This window comes from Lutzomyia longipalpis, chromosome 1 (genome assembly GCF_024334085.1).
Source record: "Lutzomyia longipalpis isolate SR_M1_2022 chromosome 1, ASM2433408v1".
NCBI classification, from domain to species: Eukaryota; Metazoa; Arthropoda; class Insecta; order Diptera; family Psychodidae; genus Lutzomyia; species Lutzomyia longipalpis.
Window position 1 is genome coordinate 25575119 of NC_074707.1, and position 17691 is coordinate 25592809.

Below are 17691 nucleotides of genomic sequence, written 5' to 3' on the forward strand. Positions count from 1 at the left end.
GTCTGTGGGATATAAATTAGGGGTCTGTTATCGAAGCATGTGTCACCCTGTAGTGTTTTATAGCTAACAACCCGACCAACATCCCTCTAACAACCCAATATACTCTTCCAACATGAATCTCTGAAATATGTATATGTTGTACATCCCTACACGCCTCCAACAACCCAATTGTAGGTATAACTTTTATTTATTTCTTCTTACATAACCACCCCGTATCATTTGGTGGGATGATTGTGTGTTTGTGTGTGTAGTGTAATATGTAGTCATACCTTCCCCTTAGTTATGGCACCCGCACGTTAAATTTTCCTCACAGAAGAATCTTCGAAGAAGTTTGTATGAGTCATTTTATGGGTGAGAATGGAGAGAACATGGAACATCCTAGAAGCGCAAGGGTAGAAAAAAGAGATAAATATAGTATGTTACATCTAAGGGGCGAGTAAAATTCAATCCTATTTCTTGCAGTGTAGTCGCTATTTTTCCCGGGCAAGAGAGCAAGAACGTTGTTTTAATAAATTCTTCACTCTGTTACTCTTTCATGATACACCAGCATTCTGTCTGGGGGGATGATGTCTCAAGAATGAGATAGTACACTGTCAAAGATGGAGAAATAGGGGAAATATTGTAAAGAATATTGTATATAGCAGCCCCGGAGTGTATTAGTGGATGTTTCATTGAATGACGAGGGTGGAATGAGAATTTTTCCTCGCGAGCGCATGGTTGAAAGAGAAAAAGAATTTGAAGGGTGAGGGAGCTCGGTACTCGCCACCCAATTCCCACCGTATTTTCTGTTTCATTCACCATCACCAACTCTCATCCCAAAAAGTGGGGGATAGAAAAGAAAGTCTTACATGACGGTTTGTCTCTGATTCAGTATGTCGAACAGACTACCGCTAAAGCAGGAAGCATTCTCACCCCCCAATGTCTCACACAGGGGCATGGCTCCATGGTGTTTCATCCCAGACTATATGTGCAATGGCAACAGAGTTGATATTGCCCTCCTCACATATTCCAATTAATCATATTTTATCGGTATCTGTCATCGGAATACTTAGCAGTTTTCTTCTAAATTTACGCAAATTTAAATCATTAGGCAACACAAAGGTCAGGAAAATGCATTATTATGTAGTATTAAAAAATACTTTAAATTACGTTTTCTGAAATACTTTTTGGCATTAGTTTTACTTTTATAATTTTAATTTTGTTTAATTTAGTGAATTTCCGCAATACTGGGAAAATTAGATAAATTCTTTGTTATTTTTTTAAGAACTCTTTTTTAACAAAATTAAAAGCCTGATGAAAGCAAAATCATTTTATCAAATAATGTTCCATGTCTAAAAGGAAACTTCTTCATCTTTATTTGTAAATCTACATTTCAGGCGGTTTTCCAATTCTGATAAAATTTCCGCGGCAATGTAGTGCGGTAGAGTGAGAAATATTGTGTGAAGGGAGGAGGTAAAATGCTGGGGGTTGGTATGTGAATGTGTGTGGGAATGATGATGGTAGTAAATGGTAGAAGGAGATAAACGTAGCGGTCGAATGCTTTTTTGCGTTCTGCTTGCTTTATGCGGAGCTTTTCGATGATGTTGAAAGAGGGTGGACGAAAGATTGGGTGTGGGGGAGGTTGAAAAAGGGACTGATGGAGGGTTGAAGGAGGTCACCAATGTATTAAAGGGGAACTATCATGCTTAAGGATTTTGATGGAAATATTTGATGTTGAAAAAAAAATTCTTTTGGCAACATATTCCCGTACTTCCAATTATCCGCATCACAGGGGATTATACTTTTGATCTCCTATCGATGAGGGTTTGCCTTTGAGGGCGTAAGTTACTTAAATTTATTTTTCTTTCTTTTTTTTGCAGAGCCTTAAGTGTACCTAGAAGACATACATCATATTTCAGTCAGACTGAGTATCGGGTGCATGAACTGAATAAGAGGTTACAACAGAGGACAGAGGTAATGTATTGCATTGCAAGCTTGGGAGGAAAATATATAATCTGTCCCAAATAAAGTGTAAACAATAAATTATGTGTTATCACTGTCCTTTTTTTATGTCTCCCGTAGGAAAGTGATAATTGCTGGTGGGATTCCTTTGCCACGGAATTTTTTGAGGATGATGCAACGCTTACGTTGACATTCTGTCTCGAGGATGGACCGAAGAGATATAGTAAGTTCTGAACCATTTAATATAATGTTATTTCTATCTTTTTGACACCCAAATGGTGTGTTAAGATTCCCTTTATTGCTTATGTGGGATATACAAAATGTCTTGGAAAACTGAGAATGTGTCCGAGGGTAACAAAGCGTGAATTTATTGTGTCTCCCTCTATATCGGGTCACATATATATAATTTGTGATATGGTGCGAAAGCTCATCGTGCATCCAAAATATTGTTGCCTATATGGAAAATACCGTATAGTACTATGTAGTATATATAGGGATGTATGTACGTATAATTCAGTACATTGTCGCGCTAAATAGGAGTAAAGATGTGCCAAGATTATAATAATGTCACGCCACATTAACCAAAGGCAGACCAACCAAAGGCGAGCAACAGAATCTTGGTATATTTTCACCGAAAAGAGAAACATCCAGCTGGTGGAATGAGATGTTTTACTCTCAGGTCTCTCAGTTTCGTATGAGTATAAAGAGGAGAACTTTTCCACCCCATGTTCTCTCCTTTGTCCAGCATATTTATTGCTAAACTACATTATATTGCTGCACATAGAGGATGGGTGTAAAGTAGGATGTAGGGAAGTGAGGACTCTGGAATTTTATTCCTGCTATATTGTATCACGGATGGGAGAACAAGGTTGAATCTATCTGATGGGAGTATTTTGCACGATTTTCTGCAAATGAGAAAGAATAAAAGGAAGAATATGTAGTAGTATGGAAAGTGATAGAATCGAATAAGAAATATTTGTCAAGGCGTGTATAGTAGCACCCGTAGCACCTCTGTTGAGATAGTGACACTCACTCAGTCAGAGATTTAAAATCTAACAAATATAATCTCGCTTTTAAGTTAAGCGAAAGAGTTTAAAAAGCAAATAGTTTTATTTAAGATTTAATGCTTTATTCTGTTTTTTATTTTTCAAAAAGCTTAAAATATTCGTATATTTGCCACTGTTGGTATTCATGAGCCATCTGTGCGTTTCCGTGCAAAAGAATTTTCTCTGTACGTATTTTTATTGCTATTTTCATTATTTCACTTGACACAAGATTTGCTGCAGGGACTGTGAATGTTAGGAACGGAGAAAAAGAAGACCATGGGGATGATCCAAGATGGATCTTCAAGAATGGGTAGATAGTTGGAGGAAAAAGTATAAAGAAACAAATTACTGAGAAGACTCTGTTACAAATAGCAATCTTGTTTTATGTGACGTGTAAGGGTGGGAGGACACAATGAGATTGTTTTGTGAGATTCTAGCCAGAATGTGTGCGGTGACCTGCTTCCTGTAAGAAACTTGTGTCAAAGTTCAACGGTGTGGCTGTAGTGTAAGAAATTAATGATGGACGGTGTTGTATTTCTTTCATTTCGTAAATGATTACACGTCGCTGACACAATTTCAATTTTCTTTTGACCAAAAAAAAAAATCTTTCCCAACATTTGTTGTGATCTGTAGAGAGTAATGCTAATTACCTTTTTTTTTTTCTTTTTCCTCTTTGACGAAACAGCAATAGGCCGAACGCTGATACCGCGATACTTTCGAAGTATATTTGAAGGTGGTGTCACGGAACTCTACTTCCATATGAAACATACAAAAGAATCCTTCCACAATACATCAATAACATTAGACTGTGAACAATGTACGATGGTGACGCACCACGGGAAGCCTATGTTTACCAAGGTAGCTCAGCAGATTGTTAGTATTCTCTATGCCAAAGATGACCATCACACTCAAATTTTTCCCCATGTGCTCTAATCAATTCCAACTTTCTCTCACGTGGCCAAAAACATTCAATAGGTATGCACCGAAGGGCGACTGATATTGGAGTTTATGTATGATGACTACATGAGAATTAAATCGTGGCATATGGCTGTAAGGGCACACAAAGAACTCATACCGCGCAATGTCGTGGGGATGCACACACATTCACCTCAACCAGATCCTGGAATTTTAGAGCAATTGACAAAGAATATCACACGACAGGGGATCACAAATTCAACGTTAAACTACCTACGCGTGAGTGGTGATATTTTGCTGCTGCTTCCATGGAGATAATTCACACACAAGCCCACTTCTATCAAGTTTGGCATGGGATTTTCATAATAATGATGTGCCTTACCGTATTTACGGAGAAATTCGATAAACTTCCACATAAAAGGGGAAGTTTTAAATATAATGGAGATCTTTGAAAGCTCCTTGTTACAAAAGAAAAAAGAATGAGAAGAGATTCAATCTAAATGTCAATTTGTAAATCAAATATCTTGATTTTTTTTACATTTTGTTCTAATTATTTCTAAAAGTTAACTTAAAATTAATCTTTAACTGCATTATGTCGAAAAGACAAGATTGAAAAGTTAAAACTCCATAAATAGCGTTACTACTTCTATATTAATTTGAAAAGTTTCTACTCTTGTCAGATTAAACAGTGTGCAGTTTTTTTATAACATCCCCCTATTTCAATTACTTAGTTACCTTAGTACCCATATAGCGATTTACAAATGACGTCAATGAGAATTTCAACCCAACTGATGGAAGTCAACGTTTTACCATCTTGTTTTGCTTGTATGTACTACATTACGTATATAATTTACGAAGAGAAGCACCCCCGCAGATTGTGGGGTTGGAATGCAGAAATGAATCCGGGAATTTCTGTGTGAATTTCCTCCTGGACACTAGCCATGTTTTTTTTTATCTTTTTTTTTATACGGTGTCTGAATCTCACCACCAACGGTGCAAATCAATATTATTCTTTTTCTCTGTCTCTTTTTTTTTCATGTTGGCGACAAAACAACCGGCTGAAAATCCTTTCTGGACTGAACTGAACTGAACTAAATAAAAAAAAACTTATATACAGTTATGTGTTATCCTGGAACCAATGCAAGAGCTCATGTCTCGCCACAAAGCGTATGCGCTTAGTCCACGGGATTGCCTCAAGACAACGTTATTTCAGAAGTGGCAGCGAATGGTTGCACCGCCGGGTAAGAGAGGTACTTTTTTATGTTTCATGCCAAAAAAAAAAAGAAAAATCCCCATAGAGAAAAGCATGAGCTATGTTTGAAGATGAAGAGAAAAAATAGTAACATACATATTCTCAAGTTTCTCTTGAGAAGAAAGTTCCTTGAAGAAGGAAGTTAATAGCAAGTAGAAAAGTTTTGTGCAATGTGAGGTATAATTGCTATATAAATAGAAAGTTTTCCTTTACGTATATATCCTTTTTGTTATATCACTCTCTTCTATATATTAGTGACGATTTTGGTGTTGATATTAAAGTGGATGCTATTTGAAGAAAAACGAAAGAAAAAGATACATGAAACGTTCAATATATAAATATAATTAATATAATAAATATTTAATCAGAGAAGAAAATTTGTAGAGAAAAAGTGAAAGACAGACTTCAGACGATCATTAATTAATTTGTTATGAAAAGATATATCATGACTTTTCCTTTTTTCTTTTCTTATTTATAGAAAAACTTCCAAATCAGACCGGCAAAAAAGGTTAGTCAATTGAGATGTTGCGCAAGAATGAAAGCAAATAAGGATGATCGTCTGAAATCATCGCAAAATTTGTATCTTTTTTAAAGAAAATTTTTGAGTTTTTTTTTTATAAAGTTTTCACCACAAAATGTAGCTTTATTTTTAGAATGAAATTTTCTTTTCTTAATTTTTTTCTCTAACAAAAATCACAATCAGTCACGCATAGACTGTGCAATAGAAATGAGAATGATATTGTAGACAAATTTTGTAGTACGCAAGCAAGCACAATCCTTTTGAGTCAATTAACTGTAGAAAAAAAAAGAGTTGTGATAATTTGCACGACAACACAAATTAATTTGTTCGCTGTATTTTATTTTTGTTTTTTTTTCTTCTCCATTCTCTTTTTAGACACCCAAAGACCGGCAAATAAGCGACGAAAACGAAAAGGTTCCAATTCAGGAGGAGCAGCAAACAATGCTCCACCCGTGCCAAGCAAAAAACGTTCCCCAGGACCAAATTTTTCCCTAGCGTCACAGGTAGTTGAATTTCGTATACCAATTTTAGTCATTTCACTTAAATGAGTTTCTCTCGGTACTCGCATTTGGGAAGGGATTGGGGAAAATGCACAAAAAAACCTTTTAAGGTACGCTTCAAAGAGAAGTTTCCTTAGAATTCATTTCAAACTTATAGCACACGGTCGTGCTGGAATATAAAAATAAAAAAGAATCAAAGCAAAAAAAATAATATGAGCGCTTTTATAGAATTTATGTTTAATTTAAAAATGGATATTTCAAAGGGAAACTAACAAAGGCTTGATTTTTTTTAAAAATAAATGAGCATTGGCAATGGGAAATAATATGGAATACATCGGATGTTAATAAAAAGTAAATCTAAATTTAGGTTTAAATAAAGATTGAGATTCCACCCACATTGTCCTCATTCACAACTTTCCATGCACATCCTCCATTCAAAACCTTGCAGCCACAACACTAAAATGCCACACAAAACGTCTCCACACAAAAACATACACACAAAAACGAAGGCGATATGAAAAAAGCCTTTACCAGTAGCAGTAGCAGTAAATAAAGATTTTTTCTTTTGAAAAAGTGTCCAAAAGCTCTATTCGTAATATTTTCAATGTCTTTATTCAATTGTTAAGTGGTTCTTCTAATATTTCTTTTTATTTTAAGATGAATATTCCTTAAAAGTCCACGTAATTTCATATTCAGTTTAACTATTTCTTTCAATTAAAATTTATTTCACTGAAGATTGCCCTTAATGAATTTTAAAATAAGTAGATATTTCTAAATATTTAAAATAGAATCCTGTTGAAAAAAAATTAATTACCTGAAGTAGTTTACCTAAAATTAATGTGCCCGAATGTACAATAATTTTACTTAATCGTTTGTTTACGTCTTAAAAGTAATCTTCAGAGTGACAGACTGAATTTTCTACTAATAAATTGTGAAAATAAATACTTGTACAAATTGTTGGGAAAATATTATAATTCACCTCTTTTGAAAGCTTTTCTTGTGAAAATAAATGCTATATAGAAGAGCAATAATAATGGATTAAAATGTAATACTCTTTGTGTATCAAAGGAAGACTTAACTATTAAGTCTTTAATCCGTATGCAATTAATTACTGAAAATTCTACTTTAATAATCTCAATTTTAACTTGAGCGCGAGAGCGGAGAGAAAGAGGGAAAGTTTCAACTTTTGAAATTGCCAGTGTGTCTCTCTATATAGAAGAGATTTCTGTATTTCACATTTGATGGTAATCTGAGAATATGGGAAAGAACTTTATCAAGGTATTTCGTGTATATGTACCGAGAGGCATTCATTTTGGTTTTTGATGCTATGTGTTTATGCTGTTTTGAAATCCCAAAATGTAATACTGTATGTATATATATGATCTGTCTTTATTCCATGCGATACTTGCGGTATATAGGATGTCATGGTAGTTGGTGAGCCATCGCTGATGGGTGGTGAGTTTGGTGATGAGGACGAACGACTGATAACAAGGCTAGAAAATACCCAGTACGATGCTGCAAATTCGCTGGAACACGATAACCATGGTGGTTTCCATGCCGACTCACCAATGACGGGGCCCAATTCGTGGAATGTAGACCGAGGTGGACCCCAGGGGAATACACCGTCCAGTCAGGATTCCGAGAAGAAGAGTCCCGCCGTTTCGCAGTGACGGATAACAATACAATCCACTCTCTATCCCAGCACGAGCTAAAAATCTTCTCCGGCCACATTTGCCGTATGGAGGAGAATCTCCCTTCCGAATTAATTCATGTGAGTGTCCTGTGTGTGTTTTATTAATTGTGTTCAAAGTTTGGAGAGAAAAGAAAAAAAAAACAAAGAAGTGGTGTCGAGCGACCCAAAAAAATGGAGAACTTGCATTGCAATCAGATATGGAGAAAGAAAAAAAAACCCTAAGAGACATTTTATCAGTACACACACACAAGGTGAAAAGTGAGAGTGAAATGAGGTTTTTTTTGTTGTAAGAAAGTGCGCAAAAAATGGTGTTTCAGGACCCATTTGTCCTGTTGGCACCAAAGAAGAAAAAAAATTGAATTACCTTCAACATTTTTGTACATAAAAGTAGCAATAACCACTACACAACTCCACTTGATGAACTTATTTGGGGGCGCATGAAGAAATGCCCATGATGTGAAGGTGATTGTTGGACAACACTCTTTGAGATCAACTTGATGGAGAGCTATAAAAAAAAGAAATACCTACATAGTGAATCTTTGAGTGTGTATAGTGTGTATAAAAAAAATGTTCTTTTTGTATTTTGAAAAAATGCAAAGAAAACCACTGTGAGCACAATGTGGATTTTTTTTAAAGAAACTGTGTGACAAAGACAATTTCTGATAAAAACAAAAAGAAATTAATAGTGAAAAAAAAAAAACATTTAGTGTCTAATGAAGAAAAAAACCACCACAAGAAAAAATTGTAATTATTTAATTTTATTTCTTAAAATAAAAAAAAAACTATTTCATGTGAATTACAACTTCGACAAGAACTTAAATAGCAAGTGGTTAAATTAAATAGTATAAAGTAAATAAATCAAGGAAATTACTTAATAACAAAATTTTTAAATAATTATATCAGACATGAGAGAAGATAAAAAAAGTACGATAGTTGAATGGAATGTGAGAATAAAAGGAAACACAAAAAAATGTAAGGAAATGTGGACACTCGAAAAATACGGCATCAATTTATTTGTTTTAAAAAGATTTACAAAAAAAGAGAAACAGTAAAACAAAACGAAATTACTGATTTATCAAAAGAAAAAGATAGAAAGAAAATAGAAAGACCCGAAAAAATTATTAAGAGAGAACAAGGTAAGAAAAAAAAACAAAAGATTATAAATATTAATTATAAAAGAAGAATATTATAAAATACTATAAAAAATGAAAGATAGTGCTTAGGTGGAAATTGATTGAAATGATGCGAGAGTTTACAAATTTTAATTAAATTTGATTAGAAATTGTAATAAATTTATATAGACTACTCGAATCTCTCTACAAAGTCAGTATTTGTTGATTAAAAAAAAATGAGAAAATGAAATTGATGAAAAAAAAATGAAAATCTGCGTGTATAGAAAACCAACATACACAAAATTGTAAAAAAAATAGAAAGAAAGATGAAAATGAACGATAAAACACAAAAAAGGACAAAAAACATACAAAAATTTAAGCCAGAGAAAAGAAATCATTGCAAAAGAATCCAGAAAACATTTTTTTTGAGCACAAATTAGAACAAACATTTTAACAAAGAGTTATTTCATTGCAAAAAAAAAGTAATTTCTTGTATGAAAAATTTGTGCTCTATTGAGGAAAATTATAGGTAATAAGAATTGGGTTTCATGCATTTTTCTTAATACTAAAAAAAAAGTATTTTTATGGTAGAATCTGGGAGAAAAAAAACAAATTTCTGGGAATATTTACTCATCAACAGAGCACATTTTTGAATTACAAGGCTATTTGCATAATTTTTGTTAAAATCATAAAATAGCATTTTTTTATTGCAATAAAATTAAAATAACATTGAATTGAAAACGAATTTTCAAAAAAAAAATTCAACTTAAGAACTTTAGTGATTTTTTAAAGAGAATATTTGATGCAATTTATTGCAAATACGAATAAAATTTAGGCGAGACTTTTTCTTTATTTTCTTTTCCATTTGGTATTCATTAGAGAAGGCATTTTTTTAAAGACCTTTTCTATACCTACTCCTAATGATTAGTTGTTAATTGAGATGGAAAAAGAACATTCGGGGAAATCATCTTTTAGATGGAACACGTAAATAATTTTTTAAAAAAAGTGAAAAACTTCTTTAGTTTTTTATTTTAATTATTTTCTCAAATTCTTACGAAATTTCTTAATTTCTTAAATTTCATCAGGATTTTTCTTCTATAGTACTCAATTTTTTTTGACGAAAAGAAGAGAATCTTTAATCCACCGAGTTATCAAAACCCTTTAATATTGATCCACCAAGAGAAAAACATCTTTACGTTTTTTTGCTCTAGCGACTACAATTTTTTAGATATCGAGTTGAAATAAAAAGCAATTAAACTTTTAGAGTTTACGCATCTTTTGGCGAAAGAAGTTTTCAGATATCTCAGTCCATTCAAAAGTTATTCGCGGTTAAAATCATGCCTTAATTTCCTGGCCACCCTGTAGATGCCAAATCTTTTATTTTTAGTCATTTCTTCTAAATTATTTTCAAGAAAGAAGGTTTTTAGGGTCATTTTTAAACTTCTACTTCAAAATTTAAAATTTATAAATTTTTACATACAAAACTATTTGCATTGGATTCGTATCTCATTGTCGATCCTCGGTGAAAAAAAAATGATTATTTTAATGAGAGAAATGCGCATGGGTCCAATTTTTGAAGAAAAAAAAATATTCAAAAAAGCATACACTTGTTAAATGTAGTGTGAAGACTTCTCTCTGAAAAAAAAAATGAAAGAACTCAGCAATAACATCATTCACATTCTCTCTGAAAAGAAGCAGAGAAGATTTCACCCTCCCCCAAAAAATATTTTCAATTCATTGCTATTTTTCTTTTTATTCATGAGAGATATTTTTTTGCTCAACAATGCATATGATTTCTTTTCGACCAAAAATGCAGACTTGAAGATTTGTAAAGAAAAGAAAAAAACTTTTAGTGAGAAGAAAATCTTACGACATAAAAAAATAAGACCCCATAAAAATGTAAGAAGACAGAGAGGGATAAAAAATAGTACAGAAAAGGAAAAAAATCACACATCACTTTGCATTTAATTTCCTGTTTGTTTTACATCATCCGCTGTATGCTAAAAGAAAAAAAATGAGATAAAAAAGGAGAAGGATGTGAATAGAAGAGGGTTTAACTGTAAAAGGAAATTTGGAGGAAGCGTTTGCCAGTTATCGAGTTTTTAAATTGCGCTACCAAAAGAACATTATCATACTTATTTTTTACTACAATTAACTACATAAGGGTTACATTGAGGGACGGTTAGAGATGAAGGCGTTTGCATTATGGAGAGAATGTTCCTTTTTCCCCTGAAAGATCTTAAATTTTAACATTCTAATCTAATTATACTTTTTATTTGATTAAAAAAATTCGAGTTTCTTTATTACCTTCATCAGGCATTCAATTCTTAATTTAAAGTAATTAAAAAATAGTTTTTTCCTAAATTAAATTTTTATTCCTTTGTTTGGAAACATTCTCTCACAATGTTGGTTGTTTCCATGCCGCCCTATAGAAGAAGTTGAGGGATGATTGAATGATGCGTAATTAGAAGACAAAAATCTCATTTCAAATCCATTGCAATTGCATTAATAAAAAAAAGAAGAAAAAAGCCACAATTATTATCTCTGCGTTTTTTTATTTGCAACTTGTGCATCTTCTGAATCACCTTTTTTTTGTTTTACATAAAATAACATAATGAATTACATAGAGATGAAAAAAAAAGTGGTGGCTGTGACTGAATGTAATTTCTCGCTACAAAATACATTTTAAACGTATTAATATAGAGAAAATAACCTAAACAAAATCAAGATTGACGTGAGAACATCTTCTAACTCCTCCACCAACGTAATGAGCATAAGATAAGTCAGTCCCTATCATTACATAACACTACATTATAAAAAAAAAAACAGGAGAATCATCAATGCTGGACAAGTCCTATGTGTTTCGTACATTTTTTGGGTGAATGCAATTTATGTAAAATTTAAATTGGTGTCGGAGTGCAAGTCTTACATTATAAAAGTAAACTAAATCAATTATTACTGAATGAAATAAAAACTGAAGAATATATTAAAGAAAAAAAAAGTGTATGGGATTTTCTTTCGGGGAGGGTATTCAGAAGCGCTGTTGGAAGTTATTCTGCTGCTGCTGTGTGTTGTTGAACATCATCTGCTGTTGCTGCGTTTGCTGATGATGGAAGTCTTGCTGTTGATTCATCTGTGTGTTCTGCTGCGGATGACCAGTTGGACCCGACAGACGAACCCTTTTGTTGTGATCATGCGAAGTCGATTGACCCGTATTGTTTTGTTGTTGCTGAATCTGCAGAAACAATTCCACACAGCCCTTATTTAAAATGTCTGAACAGTTGATTAAAAAAAAAGAAGAAATTTCTTACATTTTGTTGATTCTGCCTCTTGTTGTCTGACTTCTCTTCCTGGTCGTCATCCGTGAGAAATTCTCGTTTTGGGTATGGAATGGAACAACCAGCAAAGACATCTTGCGTTGGCAGGGGATCCTCACTGAAGTACGGATCCTGCATTGCTTGTTCCGACGTAATGCGTTTATTGGGATCCATCAGCAGAAGTTTCTGCAGCAAATGGAATGCCTTGCTATCGGATTTAATCTTGTGGCGTTCCATGTACTTCACAAGTGAGCAGTTTGCATAGCTGTAGAATAAAATTAAATATAATTTATAGATTTATGGAGATAACACGAAACACGTGCGGAATACTGACTTTGATCTCTTGAAATCCTTCGTTAAAGTGTGGTGTTCCGGCATTTTCCGAATATCCTCCCAGTCTTTATCCTGAGGAAAACCCATCACGTTGAAAATTCTATCCAATTGGTCATGGTGATAGGGATTGCTTGTCTTAATGTCCTCCTGGCGGCAGTGAAAGATTGGTTCGGAAGTCAAAAGTTCCGCAAAGATACAACCGATCGCCCAAATATCTACAAAATAAAAACAATAAATTAAATTAATAAACTGACCAGTCTTCTGTTAGGAGAGAAGAAGGACGATCCCTACCAATGGCTTTTGTGTAGTGCCGAGCTCCAAGAAGCAATTCAGGTGCCCTATACCAGAAGGTGACCACAACGGGATCCAAGTCTGCAAGTGGTTTCAGTGGAGCATTGAAGAGTCTTGCGAAACCCATGTCTGCAATTTTTACGCGTCCCCGCTCATTTCCTTCCCCCATTACGAGGATATTTGCGGGTTTGAGATCTCGATGGAGAACCCAGTTGGAGTGGAGGTAGTGAATCCCATCGAGAATTTGATAAAGCAGACTTTTCACCATCCCCTTGGGCACCATCACGGGCTTCTTGGTTGCCTTGGCAGCTCGATGAAATTTGATTATGTGCCAAAGATCATGTTCGGCATAATCAAAGAGTAGCCAAACCTTTCTGTCTGTATGTGAGAGAAATACCCGGATCAGGTTGATCACATTGACGTGCTTCAGTTCCCTGAGAAGCTGCAAAGAAACCCAAGAATGTATTGAGAATTGAGAAGCATGTGGAATCCTTTGGGTACTCACGGCTATTTCCCTGCATGCAGACATCGATAGGCCGGTCCCTTCGATTTGTTTGAGGGCGTAATCCTTTGTGTCGTTGCCTTCCTTTCGGTGCGCCTTGTAGACGCTTCCATACGTACCACGCCCCACTTTGCACCCTTCGAACTCAAACAGATCCTCCACTTTAGTCCTCTCGGCCTGGGTGCGCATCTTAAAGTCGTAATCCATCTCTGGGGACGTGGCGGTGGCGTCTTCCCAGAAAAATTGCACCTGAGTAACGAAAAATGAAAACACTCAATTTCCAAAATAAACGTGAAGTTTGCCGCAGAACGCTCTAAATCAGGCATGAAGTTTTCATGAAATTTTCGCTGTGAAACTTATGAAATAATAAATGCTAGCAAAAAGTTTTTTTTTTCTAACGAAAAATGCATTTTTTGGTATTCTGGAAGTTTCCGGGGGCGCTCCTGGGGTCATTAGGGAGCCTCTGTGGGTGATTTGGGGGTAAAATTCACAACAAATTTTTGCAGATTTTGTACGAGTTGTACGACTTTTTTCGGTACGAATTTCTTCGACAGTTTCAAAACGGCGATGCTAAAATCTCGGCTAAATCGATGCAGCGCCGCCTCCTAAGCATGTAAACGCAATTTTCCCATGAAAAATTGTCGGAAAACGCGAGAAAATTACGAAAAACTAAAAGTGTGAGTGAGACAGTATCAGTGACGTGCAAGCGAGACGACACGTGTGTGGTTTTGGATTTTTGAATAGGAGAAATCGTTAAAAAACCGTCACTAGGTAAGGAAAAAAAAACTTCTTAATAATTAATTTAACAAAATTACCCCAATTAATCACAATTTATTTTGTTATTTCCCTTAATTTTCATTTTAAATGAAATTATTATTTTACAATTTGTACTTTAACGCGAGAATATGCATTACTAAGGACTCCCCTTAAGTTCCAAATATTCTTGAACGTTTCTGGTTGAACGTTGTAATTGGAATCGACTGCCTTTGACCAAATCTCCACTTCCTTTGCATTCTTTGGCACTGGAATCTTTGCTGTCCAAAGCGTCCAGCTCCAAGCTCTCCCAGCAGGAGCCTTTGTGGTGTCCTCTTGTTCCAATTCTGCCACTTGCCATGTCTCCCCAGCATCACACGTGATATCTACTCTCACAATTCTCGAGCCACCACCAGACCATGCATATCCTTTGACTGTGATGTAACCATCTTTCACGGAAAGCTTTTCCCCAGGCATTGGGGAACAAATTGCCGATGTTACTGGCATGTTTTGAATTGCAGGACTTTTGGAAAAGTCCACTGTATCCCAGTCAGTACTCGGACTAAATCCTTTGTAGTCCTTTTGCTGCCAGTGGGAGTCTGATTCCTCATTGCTCACAAAGATTCGGCCTGGAATAGTTTAGGGGGTTGATCTTTGGAATATTTACATTTCATACGACTATACTTCTTACCCAGCCATTTAACATTCCTTGCTCCAACACTCCCTGGAACGATAGCACGCACTGGAAATCCATGATCACGACTTAGCGGTTGCCCGTTCATTTCATAAGCTAGGATAACATCTCCTCGTGGATCCATGGCTTTGGCAAGTGGAATTGATGCTGCATAGTACGTAGCAGTTGGATCAGTGTCCAATCCTTCAAGCTGCAATATACAGGATTTGTGAGAAAGATCAATCAGAAAAAAATTAAAAACGATCAGTAACTCACGTGAACGTGTCTAACTTCATCAGAATTCACTCCGAGTTTGGCCAAAATATCACAAAGTCTCGCTCCAGACCATTCAGCATTCCCAACAGCACTTGGTCCCCAGCTGAGTCCCTTTACATTCTTCACTGCATCCATTTCTGATCGACGATTCCCGCCACACATTATTGCTGCTGTTACAGTGTGCTTTGGGAGCTTCTTAAGATCCTTGAGGGTCATCCGTTTGATCTTCTTTACACCTTCCACCTCGAATTCAATCTCATATGTCTTCTCGTCGATCTCTGGGACAGGCAAGTGATTCCTCACGTAGAAGAATTCACTGGAAAAAGTTATATAATTTTAAGAAGATCATCGTGTTTGATCACGCAGACGAGCATACTTGGGCGTTAGGAAACTATCCACAAGAATAGACGGTGGGGGTTCAGCATTGAATGGTTTCATTGCTGCTGGTTTCAAAATGGGATGCCTACGAGGTTCCCCAGACCACGGATCCCCCATATCGCGTGTGCTAACTTGATCCTCGGGATTGAGATTGCCAATCCTAAATGTTTCCAGAAGCGTAAGGACTTCCGGTGTATTATGCTGCTGGAAAACATGCCAGAATGGATCGATGGCTCCACCAGCAGCTAACATTACTTTATCACTTCCTGGATGCTTCGGTACGAATTGCGTGATATCATAGACTCCAATCCCATAAGTAACCCATACACCGGTATTCCTGAAATCAATACAGGACATTAATTTACAATAAAATCTCAAAACATGATTTTTTTTTCTTACTCATTATTGTGAGCACTAATCTCTTCAGTTTTGTACGTTGGCAAATCTTGTCGAACGGTTTCGTGTTGTTTTGCAATATTGGGATCGTACTTCTCAGCAGCTTCTACCGAGGAATCCCCTAAAAGTTAATAAAAAAAGCTTTGAGATTTAGTAGTGCACACGGATTAACTTGTGTTTTATTGAATACCAATTTTAGTACTCAAGGTGAGTATGGTCCCTGCAATTGCACCTGTTGTGAGAATAAGAAATTTCTGATTTTTTGGGATGTCCCACCAATTTCTTTCATTTGATCCTCCTTGATCGTGATATCGTCGATGTTGTAAATCAATGATTTGCAAGCTACTCGGTGATCTCAGATGAATGCTTTTCAGAGAGTTATGTCTAAATTGGAATTATTTATGAGGAATTATTAATTATAAATAATATTCTCGATCATAAGTAAAATAAAAGCTTAAGAATTTGATGATTTATAATCAATTTGCGGTAATTTTTTATTACTGTCTATTAAATATTCATTAAATTAGTAATTTTTGTGGTTTCCCCTATTCATCAAGAGACAATAAATAGAATTTGACATTTTATCAATTTGTCTCTTGTTTTGAATTTAATTTTAAAAATTGGTGTAGAGTGATGACAAAGCTTCAAAATGAATAAACTCCTTTTCAACATTTTGACTAATATTAGGGATCAAAGAGTTTGTTTTAAGTAAAAAGAAATCTTATTGTATAATGGATTAGCAATTTAATTTTTACCTTTTCGCTTAATATTTATTAAATTTCATATGAGCTTTTAATTTATTGATAAGATTTAAGGCTTAACAAATAAATATTCCAACTTCAATAAACACCGTCCTATCTTATTTGTGCTTTTATTACAATTAAACAAACACGAGACAAATATTTTCGTTTTGATAAATAAAAATTCATCTCACATAATCTCACCTCATTAATCGTAGAATTGTTGATAATTTCGCCATTGAGTTTTTTTCTGTGTTGGTTATCAACTTTTTAGTTCACACACTAAGAAATTTTTCTTTGCAATTTCGCGTCAATTTCCAATTGAGAATTTATCACAATTTTATTCGCACTTTTAATTAATTTTTTTATTAAAATTCCTGTGCTTCCTACAATTTGCTCCTAAATAGATTCGTTATTGCGGATCAGCGGGTTGAAAAAGCTGAAAAAATTGAATATTTTTGCGGTTTTTATGATCAAATCAACGTGTTGTAAATAAATATATGTAGTGCTACTGTATCGCTGGTCGAAACAGCAAATATCGTATAAAGAAGGGGATTTCTACAGCAGATACGATAATTGCTGTTGCACCCAGCGATATATACACCGTCTCATTTTCTCTTCAACAAATGTATCAAAATATAGCAGTGGTGGATTTCGGAACTACATTTAGGGCGCTAAATTCAAAAATTCGCAAAAAAATGCATGACTTTTATATGGGGGCTACCTAAAGGGGGGCTTTGGGGGAAAATAAATAGAGCCACTCGAAACCGCCTGATATAGGGAGCCTCTGTACCAAATTTCAGTCAAACACGACTGAAAATTACCAACAAACAGACCTTTCTTTATTATATAGAGAAGATAAGCCGTTCGTGGTCGCGTTTGATTATGGAAAAATCATTTCATTCTTTTTTTTCTGATATGATTATTGAAGCGTAATCAAGTTTTGGAGCGTGGTGGCCGTTGCCAAGTGTTGAACAGCGTCGCATGGAGTTTGCTCGGAAAGTATCACAGTAGTGGGGCAAGTGTGGCAGATTCAGTTCAACATTCCCCAGT

At 35.0% G+C, this 17691-nt stretch overlaps 3 protein-coding genes across 12 annotated transcripts in view; 1 reads left to right on the forward strand and 2 right to left on the reverse strand.

Annotated features, from left to right (window-relative positions):
• LOC129797522 (LIM domain-binding protein 2) overlaps positions 1-17691 on the forward strand; it is a 421356-nt gene that overhangs the window by 26978 nt on the left and 376687 nt on the right. Inside the window, exons 3-10 of one of the 10 annotated variants that reach the window (XM_055840193.1) lie at positions 1860-1953; positions 2062-2164; positions 3673-3845; positions 3963-4181; positions 5020-5143; positions 5633-5662; positions 6050-6177; positions 7593-10932. The exons of 2 other annotated variants lie outside the window; for them this stretch is intronic. In XM_055840193.1, coding sequence (XP_055696168.1) covers positions 1860-1953; positions 2062-2164; positions 3673-3845; positions 3963-4181; positions 5020-5143; positions 5633-5662; positions 6050-6177; positions 7593-7844 — 1123 coding nt within the window. In that variant the 3' untranslated portion in view covers positions 7845-10932. Of the gene's footprint in view, positions 1-1859; positions 1954-2061; positions 2165-3672; positions 3861-3962; positions 4182-5019; positions 5153-5632; positions 5663-6049; positions 6178-7592; positions 10933-17691 lie in introns of those variants that run through there. 7 more of the 10 variants (XM_055840188.1, XM_055840186.1, XM_055840187.1 and 4 more) reach the window with 7 other exon arrangements.
• Positions 11513-13732, reverse strand: LOC129797583 (cyclin-dependent kinase 8). Its single transcript, XM_055840329.1, has 5 exons — positions 13426-13732; positions 12921-13362; positions 12631-12844; positions 12291-12561; positions 11513-12214 (listed from the first exon to the last, which is right to left on the reverse strand). Exons 1-5 carry the CDS (start codon positions 13627-13629, stop codon positions 12011-12013), a joined length of 1335 nt encoding a protein of 444 aa, XP_055696304.1. The 5' UTR covers positions 13630-13732; the 3' UTR covers positions 11513-12010.
• On the reverse strand, positions 14238-17448 carry LOC129797540 (sulfite oxidase, mitochondrial). The gene is made up of 7 exons (XM_055840242.1): positions 16843-17448; positions 16089-16282; positions 15902-16019; positions 15501-15839; positions 15125-15440; positions 14867-15059; positions 14238-14804 (listed from the first exon to the last, which is right to left on the reverse strand). The coding sequence occupies exons 1-7, from the start codon at positions 16875-16877 to the stop codon at positions 14296-14298; spliced, it is 1704 nt and encodes a 567-aa protein (XP_055696217.1). The 5' UTR covers positions 16878-17448; the 3' UTR covers positions 14238-14295.